Here is an 18,581-nt window from a genome sequence, read left to right as displayed (position 1 = left end):
AAATCTGGTTGCCACAAAGTGTCCACAAACTTTTTCTACACAGTGAAACACAAATAATGACACAAAGGTTTTCAAGATTGAAGACTTTTTCTTTTTGCTTATAAAACATAGTTCTTCTTGTGACCAATCGTAAGAGTCCTAGCCCACCCTGTATAAAAGCATTAATAAAATTGTTATCAGGGCTGTGCTCTAGAGGCACCTGGGTGCCACGAGCAACTAGCTATTGCCTTTGGGCAACTTACTTTTTTCATATATTAAGCTTAATTATGTGCTGGACACACAGGATATCATGGTCAGGAGCCTCGAGGCTTCTCTTAGCCTTCATTATGTAGCTTGCATTTTAGTTTAAAAGAGGTTTTCTTTCTTAGATTGAATCTATTGAACACTGGGCTCAAACTTGGCAGTCGCCAGATTGCCAGAGGTGACTTGAACCTACCAGGGCAAAATAATTCTGTGCACCAAATGTAATGCGAACTACAAACTTGCAATAAAAAAAGGAACCAATAGTTTAATAATTAGTAAGACTACCTTGTTTTTCTCTTCCCCCTAATTCTAATTTCACTGACTTCATTGAATGTTTAGTTCATAAGTGGAAAATTCCAAGAGAACTTAATCCATAAATAATTCTCATTCGTCCATCCATTTTATTTGGTCATGGGTGACTTAGAAATCAATGATACTGGCCCAGCTGGCCACCAGGCACTGAAGTTTCAGCCCTACTGAACATAATGCAGCATAACACCACTTTCTTTTCAAATGTATCAGTATCATCAAAGTCATTTCACATTTAACTTGTACTATGATTGCATTTAGTTAACATGGAGATCACCTTCTCCTGATAAATGGAAGCCCATGATATACCAAAACCTTGAATGAATTCCTTGAACTTTCTGCTTCTCCTAACCAAAATATGTTTTTGAAGCTTTTCATGGTCTGTAGGGTAGTCTGTCGACCCAGTCCATAGTGGCGGTCCGCAGACCAGGAGTCAATGTTTTCGGGTTACCCTTATCCCAATGATTAAAATTGTTGAACCCCATTATCTTCAAATCTTAACAAATGAAAACGAAAAATACTTCAAGATGTCTGGGTTTTCCAGATATTTCATAGCAAGTGACTGAAAAAGTATTTCTAAGGGAAAATGATTTGAGTTCGAGATAGCAGCAGTTCAAGATAACTGAGTTCAAGAGAGTGAGGTTGTTCAAACTGTAACAGAAGGAAATATACCTTTGTAGCAATGAAGTATGCTTCTCGAGGAATACCTTTTAGAGCCTAAATACAAAACAGACGTAACAAGTTAGTTGTCATAACATCAAACACAAGTTTAAGCGAAAAGGTGCTACTTTTTGACATACAGCTATCAGTCACAAGTGCCTCTCTCTACCCAGGTTTAAATTTATTATATATTCTCGGGGACAGAATACTGGGAGCTACTTGTGATGGACTACACTGTAACATCCTATCCAGGAGAAGTAAGAATACTCCTAGCTGCTTCATCCTACACATACTGGAGATAAACAGTGCTCAAGAGCTGTAGGCCACTGGTGTTTAAAAGCCTTTTTTCCTATGTAGGATATGTTTTTAAAAATACCAGTCTATACTCAAATATTGAATTAATTTTGATTAACAGTTCTTGAGTAACAGTATCTGTTGTTGTAATCATGACTTGATTAAACGCCCTTTTTAGTGCAAAGTGGTTGGGACGGAGGACTATTGGGGTTAGAATATTGGGAAAGCGGGAAAGGAGCTTCAAGAAAGTGAAATGCTTAGTTACTGATCAAAGACATGGCCCTCAGTTGTCAATAATTTTGACTATAAAATGTTTAAGCACGCAACTGGAACGATGATCCTGCTGGTATACATTGGATCAATAGTGATCTAATCGGCTTTACATACAAAATGAAGAATGCAAAAGCAAAAACCGACACAACGTAGCTAGGATGATTTTTTGAAGGTGTATTATATTTCAGCTGGCCAAACCAGCCTTCTTCAGGTACAATGAAAATTTTACATTGGGACGTGTTTTTATGTAGCCGATATTTACGTAATACCAGAAATACGTAAAAGTAATTGACAGTGTAAATTAAAGATAAACATACAGTAAAATAAAATAACACGATAAAAGAAAACAAATGGAAACAATTAATATGTTTCTTCGCAGATGTTCAGACCATCAGGATCAATTGTTCTGCCTTTTTGAATTAAAAAAGCTTCCCTGGCCTTACGGATAGAGTCCCGGTTCGAACAGATTTTTTCGATGGGGATTAATTGCATGTCGTTAGCAGTGTGGTTAGGAGAGGACAGGAAATGTTCGGTAGCTGTAGTAGGTTTAGATTTGTTGTTAGGGCTATCTATGGTATGATGGTGTTCATTAAATCGGTCTTTTAATCGTTGTTTCGTCTCTCCTATGTATTGTAAATTACAGCGGTTACATTGAATCATGTAGATGAGGTTTTTAGTGTCACAGGTCAGGTTAGATTTTATGGGGTGCGTTTCCCTGGTAGAAAAGAAGGTGTATGTAGTAAGTCTGTGAGAAATGTAAGGACAAGTAGCCACAACGGAAAGAACCAGAAGGGAGTTGGGGATTAGAAGAATTAGAAGAGAGTTTAGCTGTAACTAGTAACTCATGAAGGTTAGGGGAGCATCTGAAGGCTACAACAGGCAAATGCTGAAAAACATTTTTGCAGCCATTAGAAGAGAGCAACAAATTGTAAAGTTTTTTGATGATGTTAGAGATGTGAGGAAGTGATGGATTGAAGGTAGTTATAAATGGTATACGTTTAGGTTTGTTGACGTTGTTGGGGAGAGAGTCTAGAGAGTGCGGGGGATGTCGGCGGCTCGTCGTATTTGTTTGGTGACAAAATTATGGTTGTAACCTCGTTTAAGGAGGTAAGTGGTAAGTTGAGCAGCGCAAGTATTAAACGTGGCATCGGTAGAACAGACACATCATAAGCGGAGTGCTAGACTGAAAGGAATGGCTTTTTTAGTATGTAAGGGATGACAAGATGAATAGAGTAGATGTTGGTGTTTGTCTGTAGGTTTGGTGTAGAGGTCAGTAGATATACTACTGCCGTTAGTCACAGAGACACTAACGACAAGAAAAGGTATGTTAGTAGAAGAGTGTGAACTGGTGAATTTAATGGTGGAATGAATGGCAAAATTTCTTGAACAAAATCTTTTAATGTAAGGCATTTCCATTTCTCATTAAAGAGCCTGGCAGTTTTGTTTTCTATTGCAATGTGCCTTTCAGTCATTATGTTTTCTCGAAGAGTAAAGATTGTTCATTTAGGTTACATTTTAAGTATTTTGCCACCAACAAAGCCAAGCTTAGGGTAAAATGATGGCGCTTGAGTGGGTTTGTAGGTCCGTCAAAAATTGTTGAGTCTGGTAACTGAATGTTTTCACTGGTGACTTGCGACCACCAGTCAAAAGATTCATTCCAAAATAAAGCTACATGGGACCACTTTAAAAGCGTATGCTGGATTGTATGCTGTTCACTTTTACATAGATAGCATAAATCATCAGCTATTATGTTGGCTCTTTTAAGTTTGTCCTTAGTGTAGATGATATTGTGGTTTATCTTGAATTCAAACATTATTAACTTTGTAATTTTCATGACAGAAAAAGGCCATTTATATAATTTTTGGATTTCAGAAGGCTCTACTCCATAACTAATAATTCAGTTTTCATTGGTAGGTGGTTGAAATTTGTTCTCAACAACTATTTTGTGCAGAGCAGCATTGGAAAGATTTTCTTCCTTGTCGTACCAGTTCTGTTTCCGTGTTTGCCTCTGTCTACCAGAAGGTGAAATTTTCCATTTATTTTTAATTGCACTGAGAAGGCCATAGTATACAGGGAAACTAGATTTAACTTTGAAAAGGTTATGTTAGGAATTTTCTGCTATTAGGGTTTAAGAGGTGTTTAACTTTTGTAACACCTGCCTTGTGCCATGACTCATAAAATATTGGTTTAGTTGCAATTTTTATTTCATGGTTGTTCCATATTATGGCATTGTATGGATCTGTTTTTTCTTGACCTATTTCAGCTTTGATTTTTTTTATCATTTCCCAACAATTTAGAATTTCTAAATAGAAACAAGGAATGCTGTTTAAATTGAGTTCTTTGGTTTTACAACTGCATGACAGTATTAGAACTTAAAACTGCCTAGGTGTCAAGTCATGTAATTTGGGATGATTTTCCACGGCACGTTCACCTCTGTATTAAATCTTCTCACCCATGAAGCTTTCAAGGTTTTATTCATCGACTCAAACTCACTCATTTTTATTCCACCCACATTCCTGTCTCCAATTAATGTATTTGTTTTAATTTCATGTAGTTTGTTATCCCATACAAAATCCAATATGGTTTCATCAACCCTTTTGCTGCAATTTTCAGGTAATGATAAAACTGAGGACATGTGCAATATGACAACATACTAAAAGATTGTAACAGAAATTTGTTTACTTTGTGTAGGAGTTGGGGAGGAGCATATGAACTCCCTAACAGGGTAGGTGAGGCACATGGCCCTTTGAAAAATACTTAGAAATTGCCTCTTTTCTACTCCCCAGAGGTTTTTTGGTGTTTATTGTGTTTGGTCATTTGCATATTCTATGGGGGCAGTAAGGCATTGTGTGTTGAGGTTTTCTACTAGACAACAAAATTCTGTACTTAGAACCAAAACACATGCACCTTTAAAGAGTTCAAAATGGTATGTAATAAGCATCAAGAAGACTCAACGGATGGTAATAAAGAGGCCGATAATGGCTTAGAAGCAATGATATTGACCTTTGAGTTGCAAGAAGGTTTGAATCAAAGGTCTTTCTGAATTCATGTGAAACAAAAACCACACTAATAAACACTGCGGATAGGAATAAAATGCACTTTCTTGTCCACAATACAGAGATATCGATAGTTCAACCGAATGTATCGTTTATTAAATTAGCATTCTCTTCTAGAGGAATAGTTTTGGTGTTGCAGTCGAATCTCCCATAAGTGACCATGTCAACGTCAAGCCTACAGGTGTAGGTGGTTGCTTACAGGAGGTGGTTGCTTACTAGAGCTTAGACCATATTGGATTGATGTTGACCAAAATTTTGCTTCATTAGCATATGGTAACTGCAGAGACTTACCCCATGTCTTAAATTTCTTATTCATGTGAAAAGCCAATTTCGAGAAAAACTCTGGTACTTTCCATTGAGAAATTTCCATCTCATGTACTATCCAGGAATGCAATAATGTTACAACACCTTACTATCCACTGGGCGTTAAATTGAATCATTAACAGTAATTAATTTAGAATATGCTTTTATTTCAATCTTCTGTAACTAAGTATGATGACTCGAGATAACTATTACTAACAAAAATTATTAAATATTTGACTAATTATTGTAAAAAATACGGACCTTGCCTAAAACAGTCTCTGCTTTGCCATGACCATACCAGGGAGCAACATCGATATAGTTAATCCCGTTCTTTATTGCATGGTGGACAACTTGAACTGACTCCAAGTCATTAGTTTCCCTGAAAACACTTCCAAGTGATGAAGCACCTATAATCATTTAAAAAGTAACAGTCAGAGTGATTTATATTTAAGAATGTCTAATACATCAACTCCCCCTCAGTAGTGACCAAAAAAACTTAGAAAAGAAAACGATTTTTACTTGTAGTATAATTTACATTTGTCTAAATTTCAAAAGCTTAATTTTTCTTGAAAGATATTTTGAGTTTCTATAGCATGCATAACCCTGAGGTCAGAGACTCCCCTAATTCTAATTTGAATTAGACCCCTAAAGGAGATCAATCTGGGTGTGGCTCAAGCTTTATTTGAACCCTAAAACTAAAAAGATGCCAAAATTTACTCTGTAAAACAGATTAGAGTCCATTACCAGCTGCTGTTCAAAAAAAGGAGCCTGCGCTAGATTGTAGACCAGACTCGAGAGATCCACACTCGAGAGATCCACATAAATCAAGCCTAAAAGCAGAAATAAGAACATTTTTTATTATTATTTCTTCGACTGCACCCTAAAAGATACTTTGACAGCTAAAATTAGTGGTATTTTGTCATGAACACCCTAAGTGAGACCAAAATCCCCTTATTAAAGCGAGACGAAGAGCATCCCCGGCCTTTTCATGTGGGAGTCTCCCCCTGGGTTGCATAGCAAAGTTCCTATACAAATTAGAGTCCTCCGTTCTGCATTTTGGGCTGGCATAAAACAAGACGAGTGAAGAAATGCTTGCCAGCAAACCCCACAATTTTAACCATTTCATCACCTGTCGTTCTTCTCTCTAAACTGCCCAGAACACCAAGTGTCTCTGGCACTGGGTCCCGAAATTGTGTACATTACTTTAATTGCAATTTTCAAAGAGAGGGAAGCATACCAGCATGATTTTGATCCTTAAAAAATTATCCATTTGGTTCCATTCACAGGGCTGAAAAATTAAAACTGAATGAACAGGAACCTCCCAAAGTTTGAAAATCTGTATTTTTGGTAAAAAAAAGCAACATGTGGTCCTATTAAAAACATGTGTCGAACGAATGAGTGCTCAACAATGCACTAACATTAAGAAGCCTATTAGAACATGGAGAGGGTTTGTGACTGGTGCAATGTGACAACAACAATAGCTTTATTTACTCGTACATTTACAGTTTTTTTTTTATATCAGTAAAATGTAAAGACAAAGAAAAAAGTGTACTGCATGAGTCTGGAGACTGAAGTAACCAAGGGTTTTCTAGTAATGTAATGTTGATTGCAAAGTACATGAGATTCACATGTCTTGAGTTATTCATATAATCATTTCATGAGAAGGAAAAGATTGTCAAATTGCTGAATAGCAAAAGTGGGGATGGGCTGAACATTTGGCCTGTTAGCCTCCAAACCAGGTTGTACATGTAAATTGAGTTGTGAATTTAGCAATGTGAATTTAGTGTGTGATGAATTGTTGTGAACATTCTGACTGCATTAGGGAACCAGCCTCACATAAGCACTGTCCTGAGACAAAAAAAGAGCAAAGGAAGAGATGACAGCAGTGGAAGAGGTAAATCTGGAAGAAATCGACAAGGCATACATAAAATAAGTGACCAACCTCACCTAGGTAGCAGGCAAGGAACCAAAGTTAACAAGGATGATGGATACTATGTCTTCAGCTCCTTGGATGGGGAGCAGGATGTGACAAAAACGCTGTCCAATAGCCCGGGACTAGTGAAACGATCGGTCGGCCTAGCACCTTCTTATCACAGGTTGCCCAACAGGCAAGCAAGAGGTGGACATGAGTGAAAATATGTTGGGTATTTTTTTCCAAATGGCAAACTTCAGACGTTCTGTTTAGTAGACAGTTCGTGAGAGAATGTGAAGCAATACAAATCTTTTTTAAAGTAAAATGTACAATTTAAGCAACAGAAATCAATTAAATGATAATTTTTTCCCGACCATGTGTCCCGACAGAGTAGCGGTGGTGCAAGACAAAAGCTTGCCGTAACAAGGTTATCACATATTTACATTGTTGCCCATGTAGTTAATAGTTTGTTTAAGTTAGTTAGCAAGGTCAATTCAACACCATTTGTCTAGTTGTCTTGAAGCATATGTAACCATGGATAGCAAGGAGCACTGGAGCAGTAGCCAAGATTTCATTTGGTTATTCATAGAATGACTGAACAACGTTTCACGTACATGAAACGTGTGACAAGTTACAAACACTAAGGCTCAAACTGAATTTACTATCATTTACAAACTACAAAGAGAAAGAGTATGACTTTATTGATGTATTCCTTTCCTGAAAGAAAAATCTAAGCAATATTTGGCAAAACAGCTGTTTTGAAAAACATGTTGCGTGACAACTTTACTTTCCACATGTGTAATGTAATTCCATATGTTGTTTTGACTATGCATAAAGTAAAACTTCGATTGGGTTGTTTAAAACAGCTTAAATTTTCAGACAAGTGCTTTCTTAGATTCTCATACGAAAACTTCTTTGAATGAAGAAAAGTCAGCTGCTATGCCATTTTGGAGTGAAGCACTTCTAAGTCAGTTGTTACTTCAAACACATTTTTAACATAAAATGAAGTTACATCTAGAATCTTCCACGGTCACTTTTTGGAAACTAAATCTCAGAGCCTTAATCTTTCATTACCCAGCAGCTTTGATCTTGACCCAGCAAATATCCTCATAAATGATGTACAATTAAATAGTGTACATTGTGTGACCAAATCAAGGTTTCCCATTGTTTGTGAAAATATGCCGCCTTGCATCTCCGTCTGCAATATATGAATTTTATTACAGTACCAAGGGGATTAAAATAAATGACTTAAGTGTTGTTCTTTGTGGATATGGAATTTTCAAGGGGTAGGGGAACCCAAGTAGAAAAATCATGGAAATTCCAGGAGGTGGGGGGAGTACCGTGAGCCCCCTGGAATGGAAAATCCTGCAAGGTGGAGGATCAAACTGGAACCCCCCCCCCCCCCCCTCAAGAGGGTATGGATATTTTCTGGAACCACACATTCAGTATTTCTAAATGTTTTGTTTTAATAAGGTTTAATTCAAAAGTGAAATCAAAGAGATTTACTGAATCTAAGCTCTGTATTATTAATTAATTAATTAATTATCATTCTTTTTGCATATTAAATTGTTTAATAATCCTTAATGATCCTCTTTCGAGACCTGGTCTGAGCTGCCACTAAAGATACTACATCTGTACATTTAGGAAATAACACACTGGCTGTGGGTAAAATTTAGGTGGCAGGAAAGGATGACTGGGGAGTAGGGGCCTAGGAAGGAGGCCCTCCTGGGGGAGTACAGATCGGGTGGTACCGGGGGTAGCCACCCTGGAATAAAAGTTCCAGACCTGCCTCCAGGGGTGAGGCCCATATCCCACAGTCCCGGGGGACTGAGGGAACAGTACAGATCAGGTGGTACCGGGGATAGCCTCCTTGGAATAGGTAATTTCTCCAGACCTGTCTCCAGTGGGCTAGAGCCTTACTGTGGGGTAAAGTGCAGCTAATGGGTGCACTTCCCTGCCACGAATTGCGGAACTTGTTTAACTGAGGGACGCAATTCCCCCACAGTAAGATAAAGTGGGGGCAGACTCTTGAGCAAAGGTCAGATGTCATGTTCATAAAATAAGATTACTTACAAGGTAAAGATAAAGAATGAGAGCTTCTGTGGCTTACTAACAGTTTAGGTACAGTTAAAATAGTAGATTGTGGAGTTTTGATATATAGTTCGTAGCAGTCTGAGCTCCACCGTCCTAGAACTTTAATTAGCCATGCAGGGATGCCTGCTGCGGCTGCAGATGTGGCGGCCCCAATGCGGAAGCTGTGGGAGTAGAAGTTGTTGGACAGGAAGCCGCATTGCTGTAGAATAAACCGGAGCTCCTTGGTGAGGCTTGAGTGGGTTAGCCATGAGCCAGATTGAGAGAACGTAAATAAAGGACAGCTTGCTGGAGGCTGGGCTTGGAGAATGTAGTCTTTCATCACCATCACAGAACAGATGGGTGAAGTGGACTTTGCTATGGTGAGGGTGCATCCTTGGTGGAAAGGGTCGGTTTTGGATTGTTTTATCCTAACCTGCATAAGGGAAAGGGATTGCAAATCGGGGTGGAAGGTTATATCTTAGGAGGTGAGATGAACCTCAGGGTTGAAGGGGCCATTACAGGTGAACTCACTAGCACGTAAAAAGGCGAAGAATGCTAGGGTGAAGGCTGCCCAAAGCATAATATGGTCTAAATTAGTGCTCAGTGCAGGGCGGAGATAGTTGTGGATTGTGGTGAGGATTTGGGTAGTGATAGGGAAGCGATCGCGTCTTGTTGAGGGGGCTAGGCATTTTATACCTGTCAGGACTTTTTGAAGACGATGCATTTTGTTGATATGGAGGGGGAAGTTGAGCTCACAATGGAGGTCTTGAACGGCAACAAAATAGAGTTTGACTGTGTCATATGAAATGGTTTTGGCTAAGTGAGAGGCAAAATAAATGAGAGTCATTTCTGATGCTGGCAATAGGGGGTTAGAGGGGCCCACCAATCCATGCATGAGGTTGAGAAATGTTTTTGACCTGCCTGGTAGGTTCGCCTTGTGGAGGGGGCAAGAGAGGCATGGAAGTATTGCTGTACAGAGGCTGTCAGATGAGCATTGCTGATGAAGGGATGACGCAGGGAATGAGAGAGGTTGTGGGAGCCAGGGCCCGGAAACGATCCATCTGAAAACCGGAAAAGGGAGTCAGCAATAGCATTATCCAGCCCAGGGATGTGGGTAGCGCTAATAGTGAAGTTATTAATGAGGGTAAGGAGGGTGATGCTGCGGACAAGGTCCATTATCCGGGGAGACTTGGAGTGTTTGGAGTTGATGATGGCTACCACTGACTGATTGTCACACCACATCAGGATACGCTTCCCCGACCAGGTGGGGCCCCACAGGACACATGCCAGGTAAATGGGGAATAACTCCTGCCATTCGATACTGATGCCCCGTTTTTTGTTAAGGGTGTGTTCTGGTAGCCAGTGACCCTGGAACCATAGCCCGTCTAGGAACCCTCCATAGCCTATGGACCCGGAGGCATCTGTGAAAAGTTGGAGGTCGGGGGGTTTGGAGACACGGGAATCAAGAAAAATGCTTACCCCATTCCAGTGTTCTAGGAAATCAACCCACATCTTGATGTCCTTACGGAAACCGGCATTGAGTTTGATGTGCCAGTGGTGGAGATGGGTACCCTTGGTAAGGTGGATGATACGTTGGAGGAAGGGGCAACCTGGGCCAATCACCCGGCATCCGAATTGGAGAGTGCCTATTAGGGATTGAAGTTCTTGGAGGGTGGCTGATTTTTTACAGGACCACTGATGGAGGGCCTGTTTGGTACGAGCGAGCTTGTCTTGTGGGAGGCGGTCCTCCATCGTGTGGGAGTCTTAGAGGATACCCATGAATTCCAGGGAAGTAGAGAGTCAGCATGGTGGTCAGAGCTACTACAGGTTCGGCAGAATGATCCACTCGAGGGCCGAGGAGAGCTGGTCGAAGAGAAAGGGGGCACTGCGCAGACCGAAGGGAAGGACCATATCAAAGAAATACAGGCCTTGTCACTTCATCCCTAGCAGTTCCCAATCAGTTCCCAATCAGAGGGGTGGACCGGGATGTTCCGGAAGGCAGCTTTAATGTCCAATTTGGACATAAAATTCAAAAGCGAAATCAAAGAGATTTAGTGAATCTAAGCTCTGTATTATTAATTAATTAATTAAATAATTCATTATCATTCTTTTTGCATATTGAATTATTTTAGAATTGTTGGAATTACTGTAAATAATGTAGTTAAATTTTAGTCTCTTTTTATTGTAAATATCAAATTTAGGTTTTTAAATTTTATAATTTATTTTATTTATTTTATGTGTCCCCTATTAGTAGAGGGTTTTTTATCCTCGACTAGAATGTATTTGACACATTAATAAAGTTATTGTTAAAAGTTATTGTCGTTAATTATCCTTATGAAATAACATAATTTCAGGCTAACTCCTCACAGATTTGGGCTAGTAAGATGAAATTACAGCTTGCCCAAAGGGCAAGTGGAGTTTTTGAATTTCATCTCACCCTGGGGGAGTCAAACACTTTACCTCTTATGATTGAAAATGAACCTGTCCATGTCATCATAAACTCAGGTGCTACCTGCAACCTAATGTCTGAGCAATTGTTTGATAATTAAGAAGTGTCCAAAGGGAAAAAAAGAATTGTTGAAGAGTGACAGGAAAGTTTATGCAACAGCCCTTAAAGCTTAGAGGAAAATGTGCGTTGAACATTTGTGTACCTGCTACACAAAGGTCATTGAATACTGTAACAGTATTCTTCATAATGTCTTGGACTGATGACACCTTGTTAGGGAGAAGTTCATCTAAAGAATTAGGTATCCTGAAATACTAATTTATATGTTAGATGCTTTTTGTCAATGCTTGTGAATCCAAAGATCCTACTAATAAGATGGCTGTTCTAAAGGCAAAGTGCCCACAAGTGTTTGCTGGGCTAGGAAAATTAAAGAACTTTCACTTGAAACTTAATATGACTGACAGTGTTCCCCTGATCACTTAAGCCATGCAAGGAATCCCTTTCAGCAGGATGCAAAAGGTTATTGATAATCTAGAGGAACCTGAGGCACTTGACATGATAGAGAAAATGAATGGGTCTTCAAGTTAGATTAACCTCCTTGTTGTTGTGGAACAAACAAATGGTGATGTGTGATACCTGGCAAATCAACTAAATGATACTGAGAGAGAAATATCCTATACCAATCACCGAGGTGACTCTGCAAGAAATCTCAGGGGCAAAAGTCTTTTTCAAGTAAGATTTGAAAATAGCGTTTCACCGAGTAGAACTTGATCCAGAGTCAAGAGATATTACCACTTTTGCCAGGCCTAATGGATTTTACTGCTATAAGCATCCATTATTTGGTATAAATATGGCCACTGACAAATTTCAACATATTATCTCACAGATTCTCAAAGATTGCCTTGGTGCTCAGAACGGTCATGATGATATCTATGTACATGTAGCTGTTGCTTCACAAGAAGAGCATGATCACTAGCTGGATCAAGTGAAGAAGAAAGTGGTCTAATGTGGAAGTATGCAATAGATGTGCCAAATAGATTTGAGTAGCATGGAGCACCTTGGTAATCTGTTGTCTGACCAAGGATTACAAGTGTCTGGTAACAAGGTTGAAGCCATTGTGCAGGCAGCGGAAACACAGAATTGACTGATCAGAGCTACAAAGCTTCCTTGGCTTGGCACAATATTGTTCAAGGTCCATTCAGAGCTTTGCTATTAGTGCCAGCCCACTGTGGAATTTGACCAAGGCACATACCACATGGAATTGAGTTACTACTAGAAAGAATGCTTTCCTAGCAACAAATTGATGCAGGCAAAAGGGTATGCACCCAAGAAGCTCGGAGACTCAAGGAGACAATGACATGATCGAGTGACATAGCAGAGGGTGACATGATCTTACTACGTCAACTGAACCAGAGTCATATCGAGTCGAGGAGAAGAATGGCAATGCAGTTATCATTGAAAATTTCATAGGCCAGAGTAAATTGAGCAACATTGGCCACATGAAGAAATTTGTCAGTCCAGAAAGTGAGAGGGTGCTCCTGGTACTGAGTTCCCCAGACCGTCTATGACACATCCTAGGAGGAAGTTACATTCAACTTCCTTCACCAAGACCAACTCCAGAAAAGTCAAACAAACATCCAGTCAGGAAAAGAGAGACGCTGTAGAGGATGAATACACAACTGACACGATACACAAAAACAACAAAGTTTTTCAAACACAATTACTTACAGCTTGAAGAATCACCAACTACAACCAATCTTATTTGCCGAGATATTTTGGGAGTTGTTGAAGCAATTTTCAGTTTTCTGTCTGCTGCTGGACTCCCAGAGGACAAATGTATTGTACAGCCATTTTAGCAGTTGCCTCTTCCTGGGATTCAGTCACTTCAACAGGGTTTATATCCTTTACATTAGAAGTGAATAACTGAGTTTTCTATCAAACCGGCAAACAACTGAAATCTTCTGGTTCCCACCTTCCCTGGTAGCACTAAGATGCAGGATTGCAGTTTATCAAAATAATTCTATAGAATATCATTAGTTTGACAATTGATATTTTGATATTTTACTGATATTTTGGTGATAATAGAATGATAACATCATGAAATCATTCCTATCAAAATATCATTTAATTTATTACATGAGATTATCATCATGATAGCTGCTGAAAAAGTGGTAAATTGAGATATCAAAGTATCACTATCAAATCATCATGAGAATAGCATGGAAAACTATAGTTCACAATAGCAAGCTATAATATCATGTATCACTCTTATTCTCAAATCTCAGTTGAGTGATTTTATCATGTAACAAAGAGGATCAGACACTGACAGTGACTGCTTGATATAAATTATCATGATAATATCAAAATCAGCTAGTTTCACTGCTATTTGCTTGCGGTTAGCTTTTAATGGTTGTAAAGGGACAGCATTGTATTGTATCATGACAGAAGCATATCATCTAGGTGATATGCTTCTGATCATGATTTATCACTTTATCACAGGGGGAAGAATTCTCAATTAATATATGTTCCGATAATATCATGGTTTATCACTAAATCACAGGGGGAAGATGAAATTCTAATTAATCATTAAAATATTCTAATAATATCATGATAACATGTGCTTATATAATAAACACCTAATGCAGAATATTCAAAAATCAATCCCTTATAAAACCAGTGATAAATCATGATATTAGCTACAGTGCTTACAAGCAACATAGAAGATATTTCGTGATTTAATAAATCCATTTTGAAATCACTGGTTATCCTTGCAATCTGATTGGCCCTCAGTGGTATGATTTATTCACGAATCACACTATTTTTTGCTCTAAATTACATCTTTTTCTCAGCCAATGAGAATGGGACAGTAAAACAAAACAGCCAATCAGATTTCAAGGTTAGTTTAACGTAATCAATAAAATTTCGGGAAATCTAAAGGCAAAAAGCCTTGTGTGGAGAATTTTGCAACTACTATTGCCAAAACTTTGTTGTTATTGTTTTTTCAAAAAAAATTGATGAATTTCATTAATTACAATTTCTGAATGATGATTATGAGCTCCTTCAAGCTGAAGACCTTCTTTAATGGAAGTTTCCAACTTTCAGTGTCCATTTTGATGAATATTTTGGGGATTTTTCTTAAAAATCTGCTCAAGATCCGTATGATACCGAGTCCAGTAAATCATAAACAAACGAAAACCACACAACAGCAAATTCAGAGCCATCTCAAGAAGGTAGATGTTTCCAGGTTTCCAGTAGTTTCAAACGAAGCAACAAAAGAGCTCAACTCTGTTGCTTTGAATAAACATAGTCAAAATATACCCTGCTCCACAAAACAGTGAATGAACGAACGTCTTCTGAAGCTGGTGCCAGTCCCACCATCTTGAAAAAATCTTGAAACAAATGGTGCCACAAGAACTTGACAAGGTCCTGAGTATTGAGTTTTACACCAAGTTCACAGAAAAAAAGGAGATGATAACGAGCTGGACTCCCTTAAAATCATGCCGTTTAACTGTATTTAAAAGAAAAAAATGTACTATCCACTAGGCATTGTGCACTCAAGGGAGTTTCACAACTCAAAAGAAATCCATCGCAGAATTACCCAGGATATGCACCTTCAAAATTAATTCCTTCTCCAAAGACAACAAAAAGTCTCAGCCTCAACCACAGAAGAAAGGAAGGTCTTCCATCATTGATTCAGACAACGAGAATTGAACTCTTATGCATAAAGTAGACTATTTTCATTCTGACTTCAGAACTGCTTGTTTCTTTGTCATGTTCAAATGAGTTTTCGTCAAAACATCGTTTTGCATACTTAATGAGACGTAAAGGTGTTTCCGGTTCCGCTATTTTCAACGAACCGGCTAATGGAACAATACAACAAAATCTAAAATTTAAGGGGACAAAATTGTGCGATTTCAAAATGGATCTAATAAAGTGGCAATTGAACTTCATGTCATGCAATTTGGTCTGAAGTCATACTTGTGATTTCAAATTGAACTCGCGCTGCACGCTCGTTCCATTTTGAAATCACGCGTATGATTTCAGACCAAATTTATACTCCACTCAGTTCAGTTAGCTTTATATATCACAAGTGATAATTAGTGCAGGTAATCATATGCTTTCTTGGTCAATTTGAAATTAATTTGCACTTGAGAGTTTTTAAAAAAGCTGAAATTGCACAAGCCGCTTCCACGAGTGGAATTTCACCTTTTCGAAAAACTCACAAGAGCAAATTAATTCCAATTTAACCCACTGACTCCCGTGCCGGCCGTAGCCGGCCATGCGAAAACCCACCCCCAATTTCCTGTGCTGGCCGTAACCGGCCATGAAAAAGCATGCTTTTAGATAAGTTCTTTTGCCTCATCTTGAATGAAAATTTATTGTTATTGAACTTCCTGTATTTTTGTACGCTGGATTTCTGCATATTTAATTTATGGCAACCCCCATGGTTTGTTTGTTTAGTTTACTCACTTTGTTCAAATATACTTTTTGAGTCTCATTCAGCTGCTACAGAACTCCTGAGAAAAGAACTAAGTGGGAGCTAAATTAACACATTTGAAATACCATTTATCTCAAAATCATTGGCTTGTTTTTGTCGTCTTTTTGATGTACAACTTTCATCTTTATTTCGCTGCGCTGTATTATTTCATTGTGCGGCAAAGAAATTATCTGATTTCTTGTTTTTAAATTGGTTTTTACATGTCTTTCGCTGTTATTTTCGGGTGTTTCATCCAATGTTATCCGTTATAGTAAAAGAGTAGAAATACTGTTGTATTCAGTTTCGTTTTGTCCTCTGAAGTCAAAAATTAACTCATTTTTGCGTAATCAATTTTTTCGGCTTTTGTCGCACAGCAAAGAAAAAAAAGTAATTTCTTGTTTTCTTATCAGTTTTACAGATCAAGTTGCGTTCTTTTTGTTAATATTTTTTAATACTTTGGCCCTTCGTTTATTCAACTTTATATAAACGTGGTCTTGAAACCTGATCTTGTGTCTGTGGTTACTGCGCATATGGTTTATTCTTGCGCTTTCGCCCGCTCTGAAATATTTCACAAAAATGCCAGGGAATTTAGGGGTGGGTTGCGGGAAATTTCATGCAGGAGTCAATGGGTTAAACAAGAAAAACCATATGATTTCTTATAATGCAAACATGAAAAAATTTGTGTGGAGGAAGTGCCAAAAGATCTTTCTTGAAGCCATTTTTTCTCATTCAAGAAAACCTTTTTCAAAGTTTCCACACAAAATTTTCATCTTCATTTGACATGATATCATTGGCTAAGAAAATTTCCTATTGTCATTCAGCCAATCATAATTACGAATGTGCAGTTATGAATTACAATGTGTAATTTGCACTGATGTTAAACTTTTTGCACTGGTGTTACACTTGAACTGCACTGCTCTCAGCCAATCAGAATCGAGCAATTTTTTTCATGTATGGTATTAGTCATGATACAGTGATAGTCCGCAATGCTGCACCTATCTGTAGCCTCCTCTTCATTCCAAGATGGCCGCCATGGACAATACATTTACATCGGTCATAATCTTTTTCAACGTGGCACTGCATGCATACTAAATGTATGGGGTTGTAGGCAAATCTTTCCAGTATATTTCTAAAGGCCCAGTATTATGGCTTACTTTAACCAAGTTTTACTCAGCTAATGCACCTTACCAAAACTTAACTTGGAAACGGTCATTCCTGTCTTTCCTAACGGCTGATATTTCATTCGTTTAACAGCTTCCTCATAATGGAACCCCTCCACATAACTAGCAGGTAAATTGCTCATCTCAAAGTCTGATGAAAATGTCAAATTATTTGTGAAGACGACGAATAATAGCCAGGGACACACAGAGGGTATTGGCGAACCCTACGTATGCCCTTAACTCACAGAAGTCTATCGTCCTCGCTCGTGCCTCTGACCAGCTTTGGATTGTGACTGATGGCTCAGTAACCCAGCGTGGTCTCGGAGCCACCTTGTACGTTACTCGCCAGGACCGCCTCCTCCTTGCCGGCTTCTACAGCTCTAAACTACGCAAGCATCAGGTCACATGGTTACCATGTGAGGTCGAAGCCTTGTCTATCGCAGTTGCCGTAAAGCACTTTAGCCCCTTCGTCATCCAATCCAAGCACCGTGCCTGCGTTCTGACCGATAGCCAGCCCTGTGTTCAGGCCTTGCGCAAACTTTGCCGAGGTGAATTTTCCGCCAGTCCACGAGTTACCTCCTTCTTGACCACGGTAGGTAGATACCAAGTTAACATCCAGCATCTCGCTGGCACTGCCAATTTACCCTCTGACTTTGCCAGTCGTAATGCTCCAGACTGCAATGAACCGAACTGCCAAATTTGCTCTTTCGTTCACGAATCAGAGTCTTCAGTTGTACGTGGTATCTCCACTCAAGAAGTCCTTGACAACACAAAGCGCCTACCCTTTCCCAGCAGACCTGCATGGTTCAGTGTTCAAAATGAGTGCCCCGATCTACGGTGCGTCTGTGCTCACTTGAAACAGGGCACCCGCCCTTCCAAGAAACTGACCAACATCAGAGACGTAAAGCGCTATCTTAACATCACTTCCATTTCCAAGGATGGCCTGCTCGTCGTTCAGCGTCCACAACCACTCTCCCACCCTATTGAGTTGATCGTCGTACCTCGTTCCGTACTTGACGGCCTACTTACTGCTATTCACATCAAGCTTGACCAGGCTTCTAAGAACCAACTCCAAATGGTGATACAGCGTCACTTCTTTGCCCTGGATATGAGTGCTGCTATCACTCGGGTATCAGACTCCTGCTACACCTGTGCCTCTCTCAAGAAGTTCCCTACCTCCCTTACCAGCCAAACATCGGAAGATCCACCCGAAGTTGTAGGTGTGTCGTTTGCAGCCGATATCATTAGACGTAATCGCTAATTCATCCTGCTTTTGAGAGAATGTACCACCTCTTACACTACATCGTGCCTTGTACCCGATGAGAAGAGTGATACCCTTCGTGATGCCCTCGCCCGATTAGTGGTGGGTCTACAC

The 18,581-nt window shown here is 39.2% G+C and overlaps 1 protein-coding gene and 2 pseudogenes across 1 annotated transcript in view; all 3 read right to left on the bottom strand.

The window, feature by feature from the left end:
* LOC110053958 (uncharacterized) overlaps window positions 1–17,490 on the bottom strand; it is a 50,833-nt gene extending 33,343 nt beyond the window's left edge. Inside the window, exons 1-3 of the mRNA XM_089284984.1 lie at window positions 17,235–17,490; window positions 5,400–5,545; window positions 1,225–1,269 (exon numbers count right to left, since the gene is read on the bottom strand). Coding sequence (XP_089141110.1) covers window positions 1,225–1,269; window positions 5,400–5,545; window positions 17,235–17,349 — 306 coding nt within the window. The 5' untranslated portion in view covers window positions 17,350–17,490. The remainder of the gene's footprint in view (window positions 1–1,224; window positions 1,270–5,399; window positions 5,546–17,234) is intronic.
* LOC149115524 (uncharacterized) lies at window positions 8,599–10,018 on the bottom strand (annotated as a pseudogene).
* LOC110053948 (uncharacterized) lies at window positions 9,980–11,257 on the bottom strand (annotated as a pseudogene).
* Window positions 17,491–18,581: the final 1,091 nt, after the last annotated feature.

This window comes from Orbicella faveolata, unplaced genomic scaffold (assembly GCF_042242905.1).
Source record: "Orbicella faveolata isolate gen_17 unplaced genomic scaffold, um_ofav_v1 contig_13, whole genome shotgun sequence".
Classification (NCBI taxonomy): Eukaryota; Metazoa; Cnidaria; class Anthozoa; order Scleractinia; family Merulinidae; genus Orbicella; species Orbicella faveolata.
This window is presented reverse-complemented; position numbering and strand designations above follow the sequence as displayed.